This window comes from Canis lupus, chromosome 4 (assembly GCF_011100685.1).
Source record: "Canis lupus familiaris isolate Mischka breed German Shepherd chromosome 4, alternate assembly UU_Cfam_GSD_1.0, whole genome shotgun sequence".
Classification (NCBI taxonomy): Eukaryota; Metazoa; Chordata; class Mammalia; order Carnivora; family Canidae; genus Canis; species Canis lupus.
In genome coordinates, this window is record NC_049225.1 from 4,644,145 (window position 1) to 4,659,809 (window position 15,665).

General features: G+C 39.1%; 1 protein-coding gene across 5 annotated transcripts in view; it reads left to right on the forward strand.

The window, feature by feature from the left end:
- The window catches only part of LYST (lysosomal trafficking regulator), a 189,270-nt gene that overhangs the window by 165,336 nt on the left and 8,269 nt on the right, over positions 1–15,665 (forward strand). For all 5 annotated transcript variants that reach the window (XM_038533839.1, XM_038533842.1, XM_038533843.1 and 2 more), the window contains exons 47-50: positions 3,563–3,699; positions 6,867–6,965; positions 13,168–13,307; positions 13,580–13,677. In XM_038533839.1, the coding sequence (XP_038389767.1) occupies positions 3,563–3,699; positions 6,867–6,965; positions 13,168–13,307; positions 13,580–13,677 (474 nt within the window). The remainder of the gene's footprint in view (positions 1–3,562; positions 3,700–6,866; positions 6,966–13,167; positions 13,308–13,579; positions 13,678–15,665) is intronic.

The window sequence follows — 15,665 nt, forward strand, 5'->3', positions numbered from 1 at the left end:
ATCGTTCAAATTTGTGGCTATTTAGTGCAAAGTAAGAATTAATCATACTGTATGAAAAAAAAAAGGATTAAATGCATTGCCATTTGAAATGAGAGGAATCAAAGGCCAGAATAAATGGTTATGCTCACAAGAGGAAAACAATATCAATCTTACAGCGATGTACCTTTTGAGGCTCTTGAATCCCAGAATAGGCAGTCTAATTTGACCAGCAAAACTAGTACTTCAGAAGGTATAGTCATGAGATTAAAACGAACAAGACAAGGAAGTCCTTGAAGATAGGTTTTAAAAACAGGTGTGCCTGGAAAGCGATGCTTTTCTCACCCTTTGTGCACTAACTCACTAACAGCAACACATGAAAAGTGCTGTAATTACTTTATGGTTAATGTAATTAACTATTTCGCTCAACATAAAAAAACTCTCCCTACTCCCTAGGCATGGGCTTTGGGCACTAAAATCTGTGAGAGGATGCTCAACTGTTCCTATCAAGTGTGTGCAGATTTACCTAAAAGCCAGCATGTGGTGGCTAGATGCCTCCTGACAGTCACACTGTGTTTAACATTATTTTTGATGCCCTGTCCTCCTTGGGCCTGTGTAGCCTTCCACCGTGGATAGCCCTGCACTATAAGGATGCATGTTACCCATGCTAAACAAGGACACTCAAAGAAATGAAGTGCGCTGGCTGGACCACAATTCTTTTTAGACTTACTCTTGTTTATATCATAGAATCAATGATTGCCTTTATACTTCTCAGTAGTAAAAGAGGCTGCTTACCATTTTATCTAAGTTTAGTGAATTAGTAGGATAAGATAAATCTGTTTAATTGTAATGATTGTGATATCAGTGGTTTATTTTCACCAATATGTTGCAATTAGCTGTGAGGTGTGTTACAAATAATTTACTACTAATACTTAAAGTACCAAATCTGTGAGTAATTAACCTTTAAAAAATTAAAGTGGATTGAAGTTTGTCTCTGTTGAGAAGAAGAAAAAGGGCAGTGTTACCAGTTAGCACGATGAGACCTAAATATGTCAAATGTAATTGTCAACCTATCTTATTTGTGCCACTATATTCAGAGCCCTTAATAGCTGTGTTCATTCAAATTGTACTTTATTCCCTTGTAGAATGTATTCGGGGTTTGCCAGCATCTAGGTTGTGTGGGGAAGTGGTATAATACAACCCATTATAATATACAACAGTATAATATAACAGATGCAAGACACTGGCCTCAGGAGGGGCAGTGCCTTGAGTTTGCATCCCACCCACCTCTGCAATTTAGTAGCTGTTTGACCTTGAGAAAATACTTAAACCTTCTAAATCCTGGCTTTTGATGTATACATTGGGAATAACAAAAGGATTTACTTCATAGGGTAATTTAGTGTAAAGATTAAATTAAATAGGGAATGATTAGCACAATTCCTGACTCGTTCTGAGTGCTCAGTAAAGTTCCATCAGGCTACACAGCACCCTGTGCCCAGGGACTGTGCGAGCTCTCATTGCTGCACCCAGCACACAAGAATGCACTGTATTGGCTTTGGGAGTAATAGCTCAGCTAGCAGATGGGAGTTTAGTCACATGCTACAGCTGCAAGGTGTTGAGTGCTATTTCATTGAGTAACTGGTTTTGCTGTGCTATACATGCATAAAACAATGTAACTAATAAGGTTTTGATATCTTAAACCCAGTGTAGGCCAATTACTTGAAAATTGTGCCTCCAAATTGCCTACAATGCTTTCAGAATTTCAAAATATTCTTGCCTGGATCTCATTTGAGCCACAATGTCAGAATCTCTGATGCTCAAGTCCAAGCCTAGGCTTGCTGGATACGCCATTTTCTTGAGAACTCCTGTTTAAGATTCACTGCCTTAATATGTAAAGGAGGGACGCCTGGGTGGCTCAGCAGTTGAGCACCTGCCTTTGGCCCAGGGCATGATCCTGGAGTCCTGGGATCGAGTTCCATGTTGGGCTCCCTGCATGGAGCCTGCTTCTCTCTCTGCCTATGTCTCTGCCTCTCTCTGTGTCTCTCATGAATAAATAAATAAAATCCTTAAAAAATAATAAAGGAGAAGTTTATTTTTCTTAAAAAAAAAGAGAGAGAGAGAGAGAGAGGGAGATGGCGCATCTTATAAGTGCTAGAACAAGAAACTGGGGACAGTTACTAGATGTACTTCATTCATTGAGTGCCCACTACATGCCAAGCATTATGGTAGAATTTGATCAGCCCTGAGATTCATGGAATGTGATTGCTTTCCCTAGCAGCTTATATTTAGAGGAGCTTTTATTAAATGGGTATATTCCAACTCCTTTGTTGCAAAACTGATGTCAACATTTGGTATTGTACTCAACAAAAGAAAACAAAAATCTGAATTACATCTTCACTGTGCTATTGATTCTTTCAACAAATATATATTTGTTTTAGTCCTCTATATGTGGGCTTATTTTTCTAGGTGCTGGAATAAATAGAGCACATTCTCTCTCCTTAAGGGACTTAAGCAATGCAGATTTCAAGAGTGGTACCAATTATAGCAATTTATGCTACATTAGCTATATTAAGCATACCAACAAGGCATAGATTATGAACAGTACTGAAAAAGGATGACAAAATGACCAAATCTGGGCAAACCCAGTGGCTCAGTGGTTTAGCACCACCTTCAGCCCAGGGTGTGATCCTGGAGACCTAAGATCAAATCCCATGTTGGGCTCCCTGCATGGAGCCTGCTTCTCCCTCTCCCTCTGCCTGTGTCTCTGCCTCTCTCTATGTCTCTCATGCAAAAATAAAATCTTTAAAAAAAAAGACCAAATCTTTATCCCTAAAGGACATAAAACTATGTTGTAAAAAAGAGAAAAAGAGCAGAACCTCATTAAATCAAAGTCTACTATGCGAAGCCCTTGCAGTTGACAGGATTAAATGATCTCTTTGCAGGATAGGTATTGCTTCTAGGGTAGCAATGTTCTTTCTAGTATTGATGGTTGTCCAGGCAGTAGCTACAAAGTTATTTTTTTAAAGATTTTTTTTATTTATTTATGCACGAGAGACATAGAGAGAGAGAAAGGTTCAGAGACACAGGCAGAGGGAGAAGCAGGCTCCATGCAGGGAGCCCGACGTGGGACTCGATCCTGGGTCTCCAGGATTACGCCCTGTGCTGAAGGCAACGCTAAACCGCTGAGCCACTGGGGTGGCTTTTAAATAACTTTTAAATACAAAGTTATTTAAACAGTGTCTAGTTTATATTTATTTTTAAAGGCAAAAGGGTCACAGAACATGAATGGAGTAAGCTTGACTATCGTCTTCTATAAAAATTTAACAGACATTTTAGTACTAACTCAAATAAATCCTAACCAAAACACCATGAGTGAAAAAGAATTAGTTCCACTCTTAGAATTTCATTAGTATTAAAGGAATAAAACTACCTTAAATTGGTCCAGCTAATGAATACAAAGGTGATTTGCACTGGAAAGATACTGTGTTCTGCTATGTAAACTTCAGCTTTTAACCCGCCATTTTAGGGGGCTGCCAAATAACAGTGGAGCTATGGCAATCTGATACTTTTCTTTCTCCTTCTTGAGGTGTGAGAAGCATGAACAGTACTGACATTCAGTGGTCAGCCATCCTGAGCTGGGGATACGCTGACAATATTTTAAGGCTGAAGAGTAAACAGAGTGAGCCTCCAATAAACTTTATACAAAGTTCACAACAGTATCAGGTAACGTTTTTTACGAAGTACTTTATCATAATAATTACATGTAATGCTTTAGAAAGGAGCCAGACTGGTAGCGTTGGTCTTTAATATTCTACACTTAATCTTCCCAGGAAGCTGATGACACTGGATTTAGGCAGTGTTTACAGTGCTCAGATTCCCTGACCATTGCTATCCTGTGTTCCCAAAATTTGTCTTCCCCCCAGTATCTTATTGAGACCTAGTCAGCATCAGCAATAGGCACAGTGTTGGAACAAAATCAACACTGCTTTCTTCTCTGTTTACTTGCCTTTTGTCACTCTGTCATTTTCTGTAACCAGAGTGCTATCTTCTGTACTTGGTTTTGCTAAATGGACTGGGTATTCAGGCATCACGTCATGATGTATAGAAAGAGCATCCGGCCCAACTAAAGCCCTCTGATCTGTGTTAGTGTCCTGGCTTTGTTATTTACTCTCTAGCCTTTGGCATGCACCTTAACCCTTCCAAACTTGTTCTTTCCACTTCTTTGAAACTGGTGTAATAGTACTCCCCACTACTCTCTCCTAAAGCTGTTGTAAAAATGTTTCTAGTTGTGTGTAAACTGTATATAGACTGTGTGTGTGTGTGTGTGTGTGTGTGTGTGTGTGTGTGTGTATATATAAAATACTGCCACAACTTTTTCCCATACTAAACTGTATGTTAAACCCTTTTTCTGTGAGTGTCTTTCTTTCGGTGGGAAATTCTTTTGCCATGACTCCCATTACCTACATAACATCTCCTGCCTATTCATGTGTCCTAACATCTCCCCGTTCCCTGAGCACCTTAGAAATGGAGTAAGCTGCTACTTGTGGGGATTTCTGGCAATGAAAGGAGAACAGTTTGCTTAAACTTCAATATACCTGAAAAAAAGATCATGCTTACTTTTGTTAGTATAGTGTAAACTAACAAAAGTAAGCATAAGACAGTGGAAAATAACCTTATTAGAAATATTAATAAGAATTTAAGCATGGCAAAATTACTTCCACCGTGTAAAGTTTGGCACACAAGCATCTTTAAAGACAAAAGAACACGGTCTTAAGTCCTTTTAGCAAAACAGGATTGTCCAGATTCTTTTTTTTTTTTAATTTTTATTTATTTATGATAGTCACAGAGAGAGAGAGAGGCAGAGACACAGGCAGAGGGAGAAGCAGGCTCCATGCACCGGGAGCCTGATGTGGGATTCGATCCCGGGTCTCCAGGATCGCGCCCTGGGCCAAAGGCAGGCGCCAAACCGCTGCGCCACCCAGGGATCCCCTGTCCAGATTCTTTAAGCAGAATACCCTGTAATAAAGAATTCCAGTCAAATGACTGCCTTTCATTTTCATCCTTAGAAATATATTATCCACTCAGTAGTTCTTTAGTTTGAGAAAATTCATCCAAGATGTTATCATATGAGGACCCACACTCAGATTTCACTTCCACGATCACTGTCTCATCATTAGGGTCCTACCATCTCTTTGCCTTCACCTTCTGACTGATCTCATAGTCGAGAAACCTAGTTTATTTCTCAGTTTTCTTCTTTTTTCTATTATCAGTAGAATATGAAAAATTTTGAATTGCCAGCTGTGTTCAATGAAAGCTAAAAGCAGAGTACAGAAACAGTGTCTCCAGTCTTCCTTTATACTTTCTTGAAAGATGACACCATTCTTTAGACAGTACAATAAGAAAACCAAAAGATGACAGTTTACTTCACAGATTATGTTCTCCTTCCCAGAGATCCATTATTCTTCCTTTCCTTGTTTTTTTCTTTTTTTTAAGAAGAGTTGGGAATAATTGTTGAGTAGTAATGAAATAATTCCTACAGTAATGAAACAGCAAAATGTTTCAAGACAGAGGGAAGATGAAATTATTAAAATGCTGTAATAGAACTTAGGTTTAAGGAAGGGTTTGGTAGACCCACATGGTGACACTAAGTTTTATTTTGTACATAAAAAAAATACATTTTTCTCTTCATTCTCTGGAAGAACTCTAAGAAAGAATAAAATAAAAAATAAAATGAAATATTAGACCCTACAAATATGAAAGAGAGTCATTCTGAAGGTAGCAGACACCTGAGCACATTTGCAGGTCTGGGGGAAGAAGCCAGCAAAAGACAGCTTGACATTCTGAGAGCAAGGACCAGGGCTCCTCAGAACCCTGGGTGTGGTATAGAGCTAGGGGTATATAGCCCCTTAAAAGTAGAGGGGCTTCATCCTTTTTTTTTTCTTTTAAGATTTTATTTATTTATTTATTCATGAGAGACACAGAGAGAAAGAGAGGCAGAGACACAGGCAGAGGGAGAAGCAGGCTCCATGCAGGGAGCCTGAAGTGGGACTCTATCCCGGGTTTCCAGGATCAGGCCCTGGGCTGAAGGCGGCGCTAAACCGCTGAGCCACCTGGGCTGCCCCGGCTTCCTCCTTTAAATCAGAAGGCATGACATGTGACACACAAAGAAGGGAAGAGGATGAGGTCAGTGGCTGATGACCTCTGTCTTAGCGCAGCATGAGGGGACTGTGGGCCATGGGACAGTACTGGAGAAGGGACACATGGGAGCAGAGCCGCTAGGAAGCAGTGCTGGTAGTCAGCTGGTGCCCAGAGCCAGAGAGTTGAGTGGCCTTGAATAGTACTCCACGGTCAGGACTAAAGGGTTTACAGTCTCCAAGGAATAATGTGAGATCTTTGTCTCCACATATCTTTCCTTCTCCAACTATTTAACAGTCTAGAACTGTGAGAAGCAATACCTTTCTGTGTATGTTCCCCAATTCCCACCAAAAGCAGAAAAAAGAAAAAAAAAGTAAAAATCAGGTAAATACATGAAACCACACACACACACACACACACACACACACACACATACACACACATACTCAACCTTGGATCTAGTCAATCCTGGATCATTTTGTTTAAATTTCAGAGGAACAAATGGCCGTGTGTGTGTGTGTGTGTGTGTGTGTGTACAGAAAAATGTAACATCATAGACAATGGGGTATTATAATACATTTTAACTTGGAAACCACCAAGACACTTGGCTTAAAGTTACAGGATATTATTATCTCTTGCACCTTTTTAATCAGTTCAAGTAAAATGTTTATGAAATTTTGTGGTTATGTATTATTTAAGTAATTGTCAGAGAAGTTGAAGCATTTCTCATGCTTTTTCGTATGATCATTTTGAAGGTAACTAGCTGTGCCTGGGTACCTGACAGTTGCCAGCTGTTCACTGGGAGCAAGTGTGGGGTCATCACAGCTTACGCAAACAGGTTTACAAGCAGCACGGTAGGTCCTGCACTCATTTTATGGGTAGTTTGGGATTGTCATGTTTGTGAGAAGAATAAATTACTTATGAAATATAATTCATTGGTACAAGATTAACTGAAAGTGTCTGTGCTTCAGTCTTTTGTTCTTTAATCCTTTCTTCACATGAGCTCTTAAAATGTAAAAGGTCACATACCTGACTCTTTAGTTTTAGGTTTATTAGGATCATGAAAACTTTTGAAAATAATTATTATGATCTTATTTTTGGTATCAAAGACAGATGGTATTTTGAGTCATGATCTGTTTGGTATTTAGAATTTTTCATGACATCATGATGTCTGTTTGCCTGTATTCTTAATGTCGGCCAGAGTGCTTCTGTAAAACTTGGAAGCTTAGAACACCTAATATTTAACCTTCCTGCAGTCTCTGGACTGTAGCAAAATCCAAGTGGCCCACTCAATTTATTTTAGCCATTTGCTGAATTTCCAATTTAAAAATTAATCAAACAGTCTAGTGAAGAAAAGACATATTATACAATACTTGTTTTAATTTACTGTTGTTCCTTTCTTGAATTAACTCTCTGTGGTGTTGTTGACGATAAATGGCAAATTTGGGGTGATAATTATCCTTTTATTCTAGAACCAAGATAATTATCATTTTATTTTAGAACTTTCTTTTGCTTCTACCCCCCATTATAGCTTTCTCCATTATAATATTTTTAATTTAATTTTATTTACTTTATTTAAATTCAATTAGCCAACATATTAGTTTCAGATGCAGTGTTCAATAATTCAGCAGTTGTGTATAACACCCAGTGCCCATCACATTCCATTATATTAAATATCTTCTACTGGGTGAATCCAGTCTTCCTAGCATGGGGTGATGCTAGGTTCCTCTTACTTTTCTGTCCAAGTTTATTCCCTTTTAAGCTCTTATTAAGGTTCTTTCCCATGATCACTGGGGCATAAGGATCCATTAGCCTAAGGAGCCATTAAAATGCTTTCAGCAGTTGTAATACCATCCCATCAGCATTTTAGGCAGCCCACTGTAGCACCTGGCAGGACCAACACCTGGGGGTAGGAGACTGGAGGCAAGGGTGCCACTGGCCTCTGCAGTGGCCCAGGTGGGCTCTGGTGCAGGGCCCTTCTCAGGAGACAGGCAAGTCCAGGTTATTGCAGAACAAGGAAGCACGTGCTCGTGTGCTCTGAGATCGGTTCACACACAGGCTGGAAGAGCACAGAGGAGCGGCCAGGCGTCAGAAAGCCTGAAAAGTTCCACTTGAGCTGGATCTTAAAGGATCATTTCACTACTGGAGAAAAGAACAGAGTATTTCAGGGACATGAAACTAACCCCACGGAAACAAAGGCTTGGTAACTTGGGGACTGGTGAATACTTTTATGTGTAGTTTAGATATGAGATGCTGGGGCGTGTGGTCAAAGCAGGGCGAGAGAGATAGACAAGGTAAGTTCTTATATACCCGCACAAAAAGAATGCCAAGGTATCAGCAGAGAAGTGTCTTCTTTTTACTCCTAAAGACCTAAAGCTGATGTTAATTTTATAGCATCTCTAATATTACTTCTGACATCACATTTGTCTTCTAAGCTCACCCTTCTGTTTCTTTTTTCTCCAAATATATTCTAATCCCTGCTGCTAGAGCAGTTGTCTACTTGTGTACTCAGATCATTTTGCACCATACCATAGGCTCCTACTTAAAAACTGGCTGCTGCTTTTTTTTTTTTTTTTAAGATTTTATTTGTTCATGATAGACATAGAGAGAGAGATTGGTAGAGACACAGGCAGAGAGAGAAGCAGGCCATGCCAGGAGCCCAACATGGGACTCGATCCCGGGACTCCAGGATCGGGCCCTGGGCCAAAGGCAGGCGCTAAACCTCTGAACCACCCTGGGATCCTCTGCTGCTTTTGTTTTTATTTTCTTTTGCTTTCTGCAGCACTTTGAATAGCCTTGTCCTTAGTTTTCCTTACTTCTGTTTTTCATTTTAATTTAACATTTTAATTGTACACTAACACAGTATGTAGTATGGGCTAAAGAAAAAAAGACGAAGTTGTCAGTATAGGAGTAATTGTGCACAGCATAGCTTCAAACGTAGCAGATCAGAGGTATAGCTCTTACAGTGTGAGTATGGCAAGACATATGCTTCTTTTGCTTTGGAAGTCACTGTAAGCTTGTGAAGCCTTCCATTGCTTACCTTCCCACAGTTATATATTTGCCTGAAAGTAAGATTTTCAGCTTTATTTATAAGGGTTTTCTTTTTTCTCCTAAGTATAATAGTATTAGATAATCAAGTCATGAGATTAACAGTTACTATTTAAATCATGTTGAAAAACTCATCTTAGCTCTATGGTTTTATCATTGTTTGCTCTGAGCGAAGGTGATGTGGGTTTTTGTGGATGCTGTTGTGGTTTTTGCTCAGGGACCTCGTCGCCATTTTGGCATCCCAAACGCTGCATCATGACCCTGCCTATAGGGCTAGCAGAAGGCACCTCATGTTCTAGTTTCTCCCAACCCACTGAACACCAGGGTTCTAAAAGTATTTATGTTCTCATTTGCCTCATAGCTTTAACAGGGACAAAAGACAGGCTCCCCAAGTGCCATATAGGATATGACCAAAATAATTGTTGTTAGAAAATACTTCCAAGAGGATCTTATGAAATATGGTCCTTAGCTAGTGAAGCATATCTAATTCTGAATATTGTTAAGTTTCTGTTGAATTTCTCAAGATCATCTTCTACAATGTATGCTAGGTAAAGATGAATAAGTTGATTTGTTATAAGGAATTATTATAAGCCATTTATATATTAGAGAAGAATGTCTTCTAAAAGTGATAACTGGGGGCACCTGGGTGGCTCAGTGGCTGAGCATCTACCTTTGGCTCAGGTCGTAACCCAGGGTCCTAGGATCGAGTCCCGCTTCTCCCTTGTCTATGTCTCTGTCTCTCTCTGTCTCTCATGAATAAATAAATAAAATATTTAAAAAAAATAAAAAATAAAAGTGATAACTGATTTTAAAATATTTACTTTTGAGTCATTTTTTTCACTGAACAAATAGTATGGCCACCTCATCTTCATATAAGTAAACACCTACATTTCTGTTCTGAATCAGTGGTGGCAGGAGTATATATATATGAGGTTTATCTGAGATAGTATTATGTCACTCAAGAGCAATTTTTAAAAAGATTTATTTATTTATTTTAGAGGAGGGGGAGGGGCATAGTCTGCTCTTCAAGCAGACTCCCTGCTGAGTTTGGAGCTAGACATAGTGCTCAGTCTCATGGCCCATGAAATCATGACCTAAGCTGAAACCAGGAGTCAGATGCTTAACCAACTGAGCCACCTAGGGTGCCCCTCAAGAGCATTTTTAAACAAAGTAGGCCATGGTTCCTATTCTGCCCATGGAAATGGTTTTCTGATCTGTCAGGGAATCATGTAGTAACACCAACTCTTGAAATAATTTTAAAGTATAAAATCTAGGGGCGCCTGGGTGGCTCAGTTGGTCAAGCATCTGCTGTTGGCTCAGGTCATGATCCCAGAGTCCTGGGATCCAGCCCCATGTCGGGCTCCCTGTTCAGTGGGGACTCTGCTTTTCCCTCTGCCTGCTGCTCCCCCTGCTCCTCTCTCTCGCTCGCTCTCTCTCAAGTAGATAAAATCTTTAAAAAATAAAAAAATAAAGTGTAAAATCTAAAAAAAATATTAAGAATCACTGCAGGATAGGAGTCCTGTATGTACCTTATAAATATTATTCATGATCATGCAGTTAAAAAAACCATACACATATGTGTGTGTGTGTGTGTAATTAAAGCATCAAATTGTTGACAAACTCTATGATTCCCAAGCCAGAGAGGTAAGTAGTCAGGGAGGAGCTCTTGCTTGAGGGCGTTTGTCAGTTCTGGAGACAGCTCTTGTGAAAGGAATAGATAACAATACCCAAGGACTGAGCAAGCTGGGGAGTCCCAAGGACACCCTCCTCCAAAGGCTGGTCCCTGAAGGACTATACCCTAAGGGTGAGGATGAGCCAAGTGGGGCCACCTCTTGCATGGAATTACAGCCTGGGTTGGAATTCTCTAAGTTGTCCAGATCTCAAGACTTGACTTAGGTAAGGTGTCTGTAGACTGATATGGTGGTCCAGGTCATCCAGCAGAAACAGGGAAGATATTTGCATTCTATTCCACAAGTAGAGGAATTCCTCCAAATAAGTTTTTATTTTCTTTTTAATTAATTAATTAAAAAGTAATTAATTAATTTTAACAGAGAGCACATGAGCAGGAGGAAGGGCAGAGAGAGAGGCAGAGAAGCGGACTCCCCACTGAGCAGGTAGTCAGAGGCTTAACCATCTGAGCCACCTAGGCACCACCAAATAATTTGTTTTTAAATATTTTATTTATTCATGAGAGACACACAGAGAGAGGCAGAGATACAGGCAGAGGGAGGAGCAGGCTCCCTGCAGGGAGCCCAATTTGGGACTCATCCCTGGACCCCAGGATCATGCCCTGAGCCAAAGGCAGATGCTCAACCATTGAGCCACCCAGCCGTCCCAATTTTTTTTTAATATAATAATACAGAAAACACACAAATTTACATGTAAGAAAACGAATATGTGAAAAAGTTAAAGTTGGTTGTAATACAAATGCGATTTAAAGCAACCTTCATTGACATTTAAAAGCTGGGAAATTTTCAGAAACTTAGAAAGGAGTTTAGGCGTTTTCCGTCAGAGAATTCCTTGGTTCCAGGTACCCTAAAGCAAGGTCTGAAAGGGTTTGGGGCACAACCCTTGGGCCCTGCAGATTCCTGGCCCTGTGGGGAGGGTCACAGAGGAGAGACAGCAGGGACTCAGGCCTGGGACTCTGGCCCTTGTGAAAGCACATCTCTCTGTGATTGTATTTGGTTGAGGGTCTCATGTCCGAGACTGCTACAGAGCTGAGAAGCCAGTTGTTCTAAGAATGTGAGCCTGGTATTTTGCCTGGTCATTTGATTCTTTTAGCGTAAAGTAGGTCTTTTTCTGTGAATAAAACCCTGGATTATATAGCACTTAAAATAGATGAGTGGCAGCTACTATATCAACACAGATATGTTTCCAAAACAGTGGTAAACAAAAAAGCAAGATACAAAAGATACGTAAAGAATAATAGCACACATATAAAGTGATTTGTCAACATGAAAAACCATATAATATGTTGTTTTGGGTTATGGCAACATATAGTAAAACATATGTTCTACATACAAGGGAAACAAATAATTCAGGAGGTAGTAACTTCGGACAAAAGAAATAGGACAATACACAAAGTGTGTAATGTTTAATTTTTTCTTTGGTTAAAGAACTGATTATATAAAATATTAGGATTAGTTTAACTGAGTGGCCAGCATACAGCTTTTTATTATACTTATTCTTTCTACTTTCCTATATCCTTTGAAGTGGCAATATTGAAATACTTTAAGACAATAAACAGCTTAGTCTAATGAAAACAAGTGTCAAACCTAGTATAGACACCTGGCATCTGTGAGCCAACATGGACCTAGGAACATCAGTTTGCAATCTTTCATTTAGAAAACCAATCTGTAACTATGGACAAGTAATGGTGGTGTTCGAGTGTTACTGTTGGTGGCATCATGAATTGGTATAATACCTTTGGAGAGTACACTAAGTACAGTGTACACTAACTATAAAATTATTAGTATTCGCTAATTCACTAATAGGATTTTGGAAATTTATTGTAAAGAAATAATTCAGAAGAGCTATAAAAGTTTAGTCTATCAATAAAATGCTTAAATGTCTATCAATAAAAATGCTCAAGTAAATTATGGCATGCCAACTGTATAGAATATCATAACACCATTAAAATCATTTTGAAGACAATGTCAAAAATAGAAAATACTTATGAGAGAATTTTTTTGGGGGAGAATATTTAAATACAAACTATAAGTTATTTGGGTGGCAGTAATCATAACTATAAAAATATATGTGTGACTGGACAAGAAGACAAAAAAATGAAAAACATTTTAATTCTTGAAATTGTGGAGAATTAAAAAATTTTAATGGTTAATTAGTTTTACTCTTCAGGAAAGAGTTGAACTACAGTGGATTGAAACATATTATGCTTGAGAAGAATGTTTGAGTCAATTGAGTTGTTTTTATTTTTGAGACATAGTACTAGGAAAACTTCTGTCATGCTTTTTTATCTTATACTTCACTGACTTTTTAAAATTTCAGCCCTCAGAGATAGAAATGGAGTCTCAGATACATCTGTATGGGCACACAGAAGAGATAACCAGCTTATTTGTTTGCAAACCCTACAGCATAATGATAAGTGTGAGCAGAGATGGAACCTGCATCATATGGGACTTAAACAGGTACAGAAGAAGGTCTCCAACTCAAACATAGATGTCTCTATGTTTCAGTTCTTCCTGTGTGAAACAGATGCACTAAAATAATGTCTTTGCATTATGATTATTTTAAGCATGAAATATAAACTTTACTTTGTAATTGAATTGAAATCAAAAGATCAAATAGGAATATAGTGGGGAATGCCTTATGGATAATTGGATAATTGATCCATACCCTAAGGAAAGGAATTATATAAGAGAATATAATTACATTTAATGATTTGTCTTTGGTCTTTCAGGCTATGCTATGTACAAAGCCTGGCGGGACACAAAAGTCCTGTCACAGCAGTGTCTGCCAGTGAAACTACAGGTGACATTGCCACTGTGTGTGATTCAGGTGAGCAAGCCCCAAAACCAAAGCACAGAGCCATTATAAGCTGGTTCCATCATAAGTTAAACTGTTGGGTTGGTTATATCTCTCAGGTCCCTAACGACATCTTAATATCTTGGTAGCAGTGTATTTGTGTATTAAAATACAAAAAGGTCCAAGAGCGAGTTCATCAATTGAGGGACCAACTTATGCAAAAGTTAATATTGTCATCATTTAACTCTTTTTCTGATATATGTAAGATTGCATTTGAGCACATGTAAGTTAATTGTTACATAATTATCTGAATTTTCCTGGCTTTTGTTTTACTGTCTTTTTTTTGGCTTCTGCTTTTTAACTATTAACTTTCTGCCTTCCTCCTGACTAAGTGCAAAGCATCAGCCAGTGATCCACTTTGAATATATATATCTTCCAGTTCCTGAGAGAGAACAATACTATGGAATCCTAAATGGAGATATAATTTGCCTTAAAATTTACATGACAGTTCTATCTCCTCATCAGAGGTTTTGTTTTTAGTTTTTGTTTTTTCAAGTAGTATTGAAAAACTTGACGCATACAGCAGGAAAGAACAGTTGGAAAATTCATAAATTTTCTGTTTGCATTTCCATTTTTAAGGATCTTAATCTCAAAAGAATCCTTTAAAAAATTCTCTTTCTGCCCACTCAGTATAGAGTATCTTCAACGTATCTATATTGGGTGGTCATCTATCCTTTGCTTGCATGTTTTATATTGTTAGTTTTTTTCTGATATCCAACAATTTTCCAATCCTGTAACACCACCTAGGTCAAGAATGTGATGTGGTTGACACTACTTGAAGTTAGCAAATTTGAAGTCTGACTCTTGATTTTGGGTGATGATCTCAGGGTTGTTGAGATCAAGCCTCACCTGGGGCTCACGCTGGGGGATCCTGCTTAAGATTCCTTCTCTCCTCACCTCACTCCTGCTCTCTCCCTAAAAAGAAAGGAATGGGCTGGCAGCTGAAGAAGTATATAGGGGGAGATCCAGAGGGCCTGTCTGGGTGGAGTCAGAGTGCACTGCCTTTTCTGGCACAGGAATGTGCCCAACCAACTTAGGAACCCTCGTAACCCTGTTGCTTAGGGATTTTTCTGAGGTTTTCTTATGTAGGTTGACTAAATCATTGGCCATTGAGCTCAATCTTCAGCCTCCCTCACCTCCCCAGAGGTGGGGAGGTACTGTAAATTCTAACCTCCTAACCACTGGGCTGATTTTTCTGGTGAGAGGCCCCCATCCTGAAGCTATCTAGGACCTAACCACTCAAGAAGTCAGTTCATTAGCATACAAAAGATGGTAAATTACAAGGGTTTAGGAGCTCTCTGCCAGGAACCTGGGACAAAGACCAAATAACTATTTTTTTTAATTTATTTTTTATTGGTGTTCAATTTACTAACATACAGAATAACCCCCAGTGCCCGTCACCCATTCACTCCCACCCCCCACCTTCCTCCCCTTCTACCACCCCTAGTTCGTTTCCCAGAGTTAGCAGTCTTTACGTTCTGTCTCCCTTTCTGATATTTCCCACACATTTCTTCTCCCTTCCCTTATATTCCCTTTCACTATTATTTATTATACTACAGCCATCTCTTGGAGCTTATTTTTTTTTTAATTTTTATTTATTTATGATAGTCATACAGAGAGAGAGAGGCAGAGACATAGGCAGAAGGAGAGGGAGAAGCAGGCTCCATGCACCAGGAGCCCGACGTGGGATTCGATCCCGGGTCTCCAGGATCGCGCCCTGGGCCAAAAGCAGGCGCTAAACCGCTGCGCCACCCAGGGTTCCCTCTTGGAGTTTAATGTTGATTTTACTAAACATTCATTAATTCTTGTATTCCAGAAAAGTAATGTCTTCAGTCATGCTTTATAGGTATCAGATGTGAAGCATTTGCCAATCTTAGCATCCAGTTATAAAATAATGCCATTGGAAACGTTTCTATTTCTTAATCATCTAACTAAGGGGAAAGATTTTAAACAGTTGACTT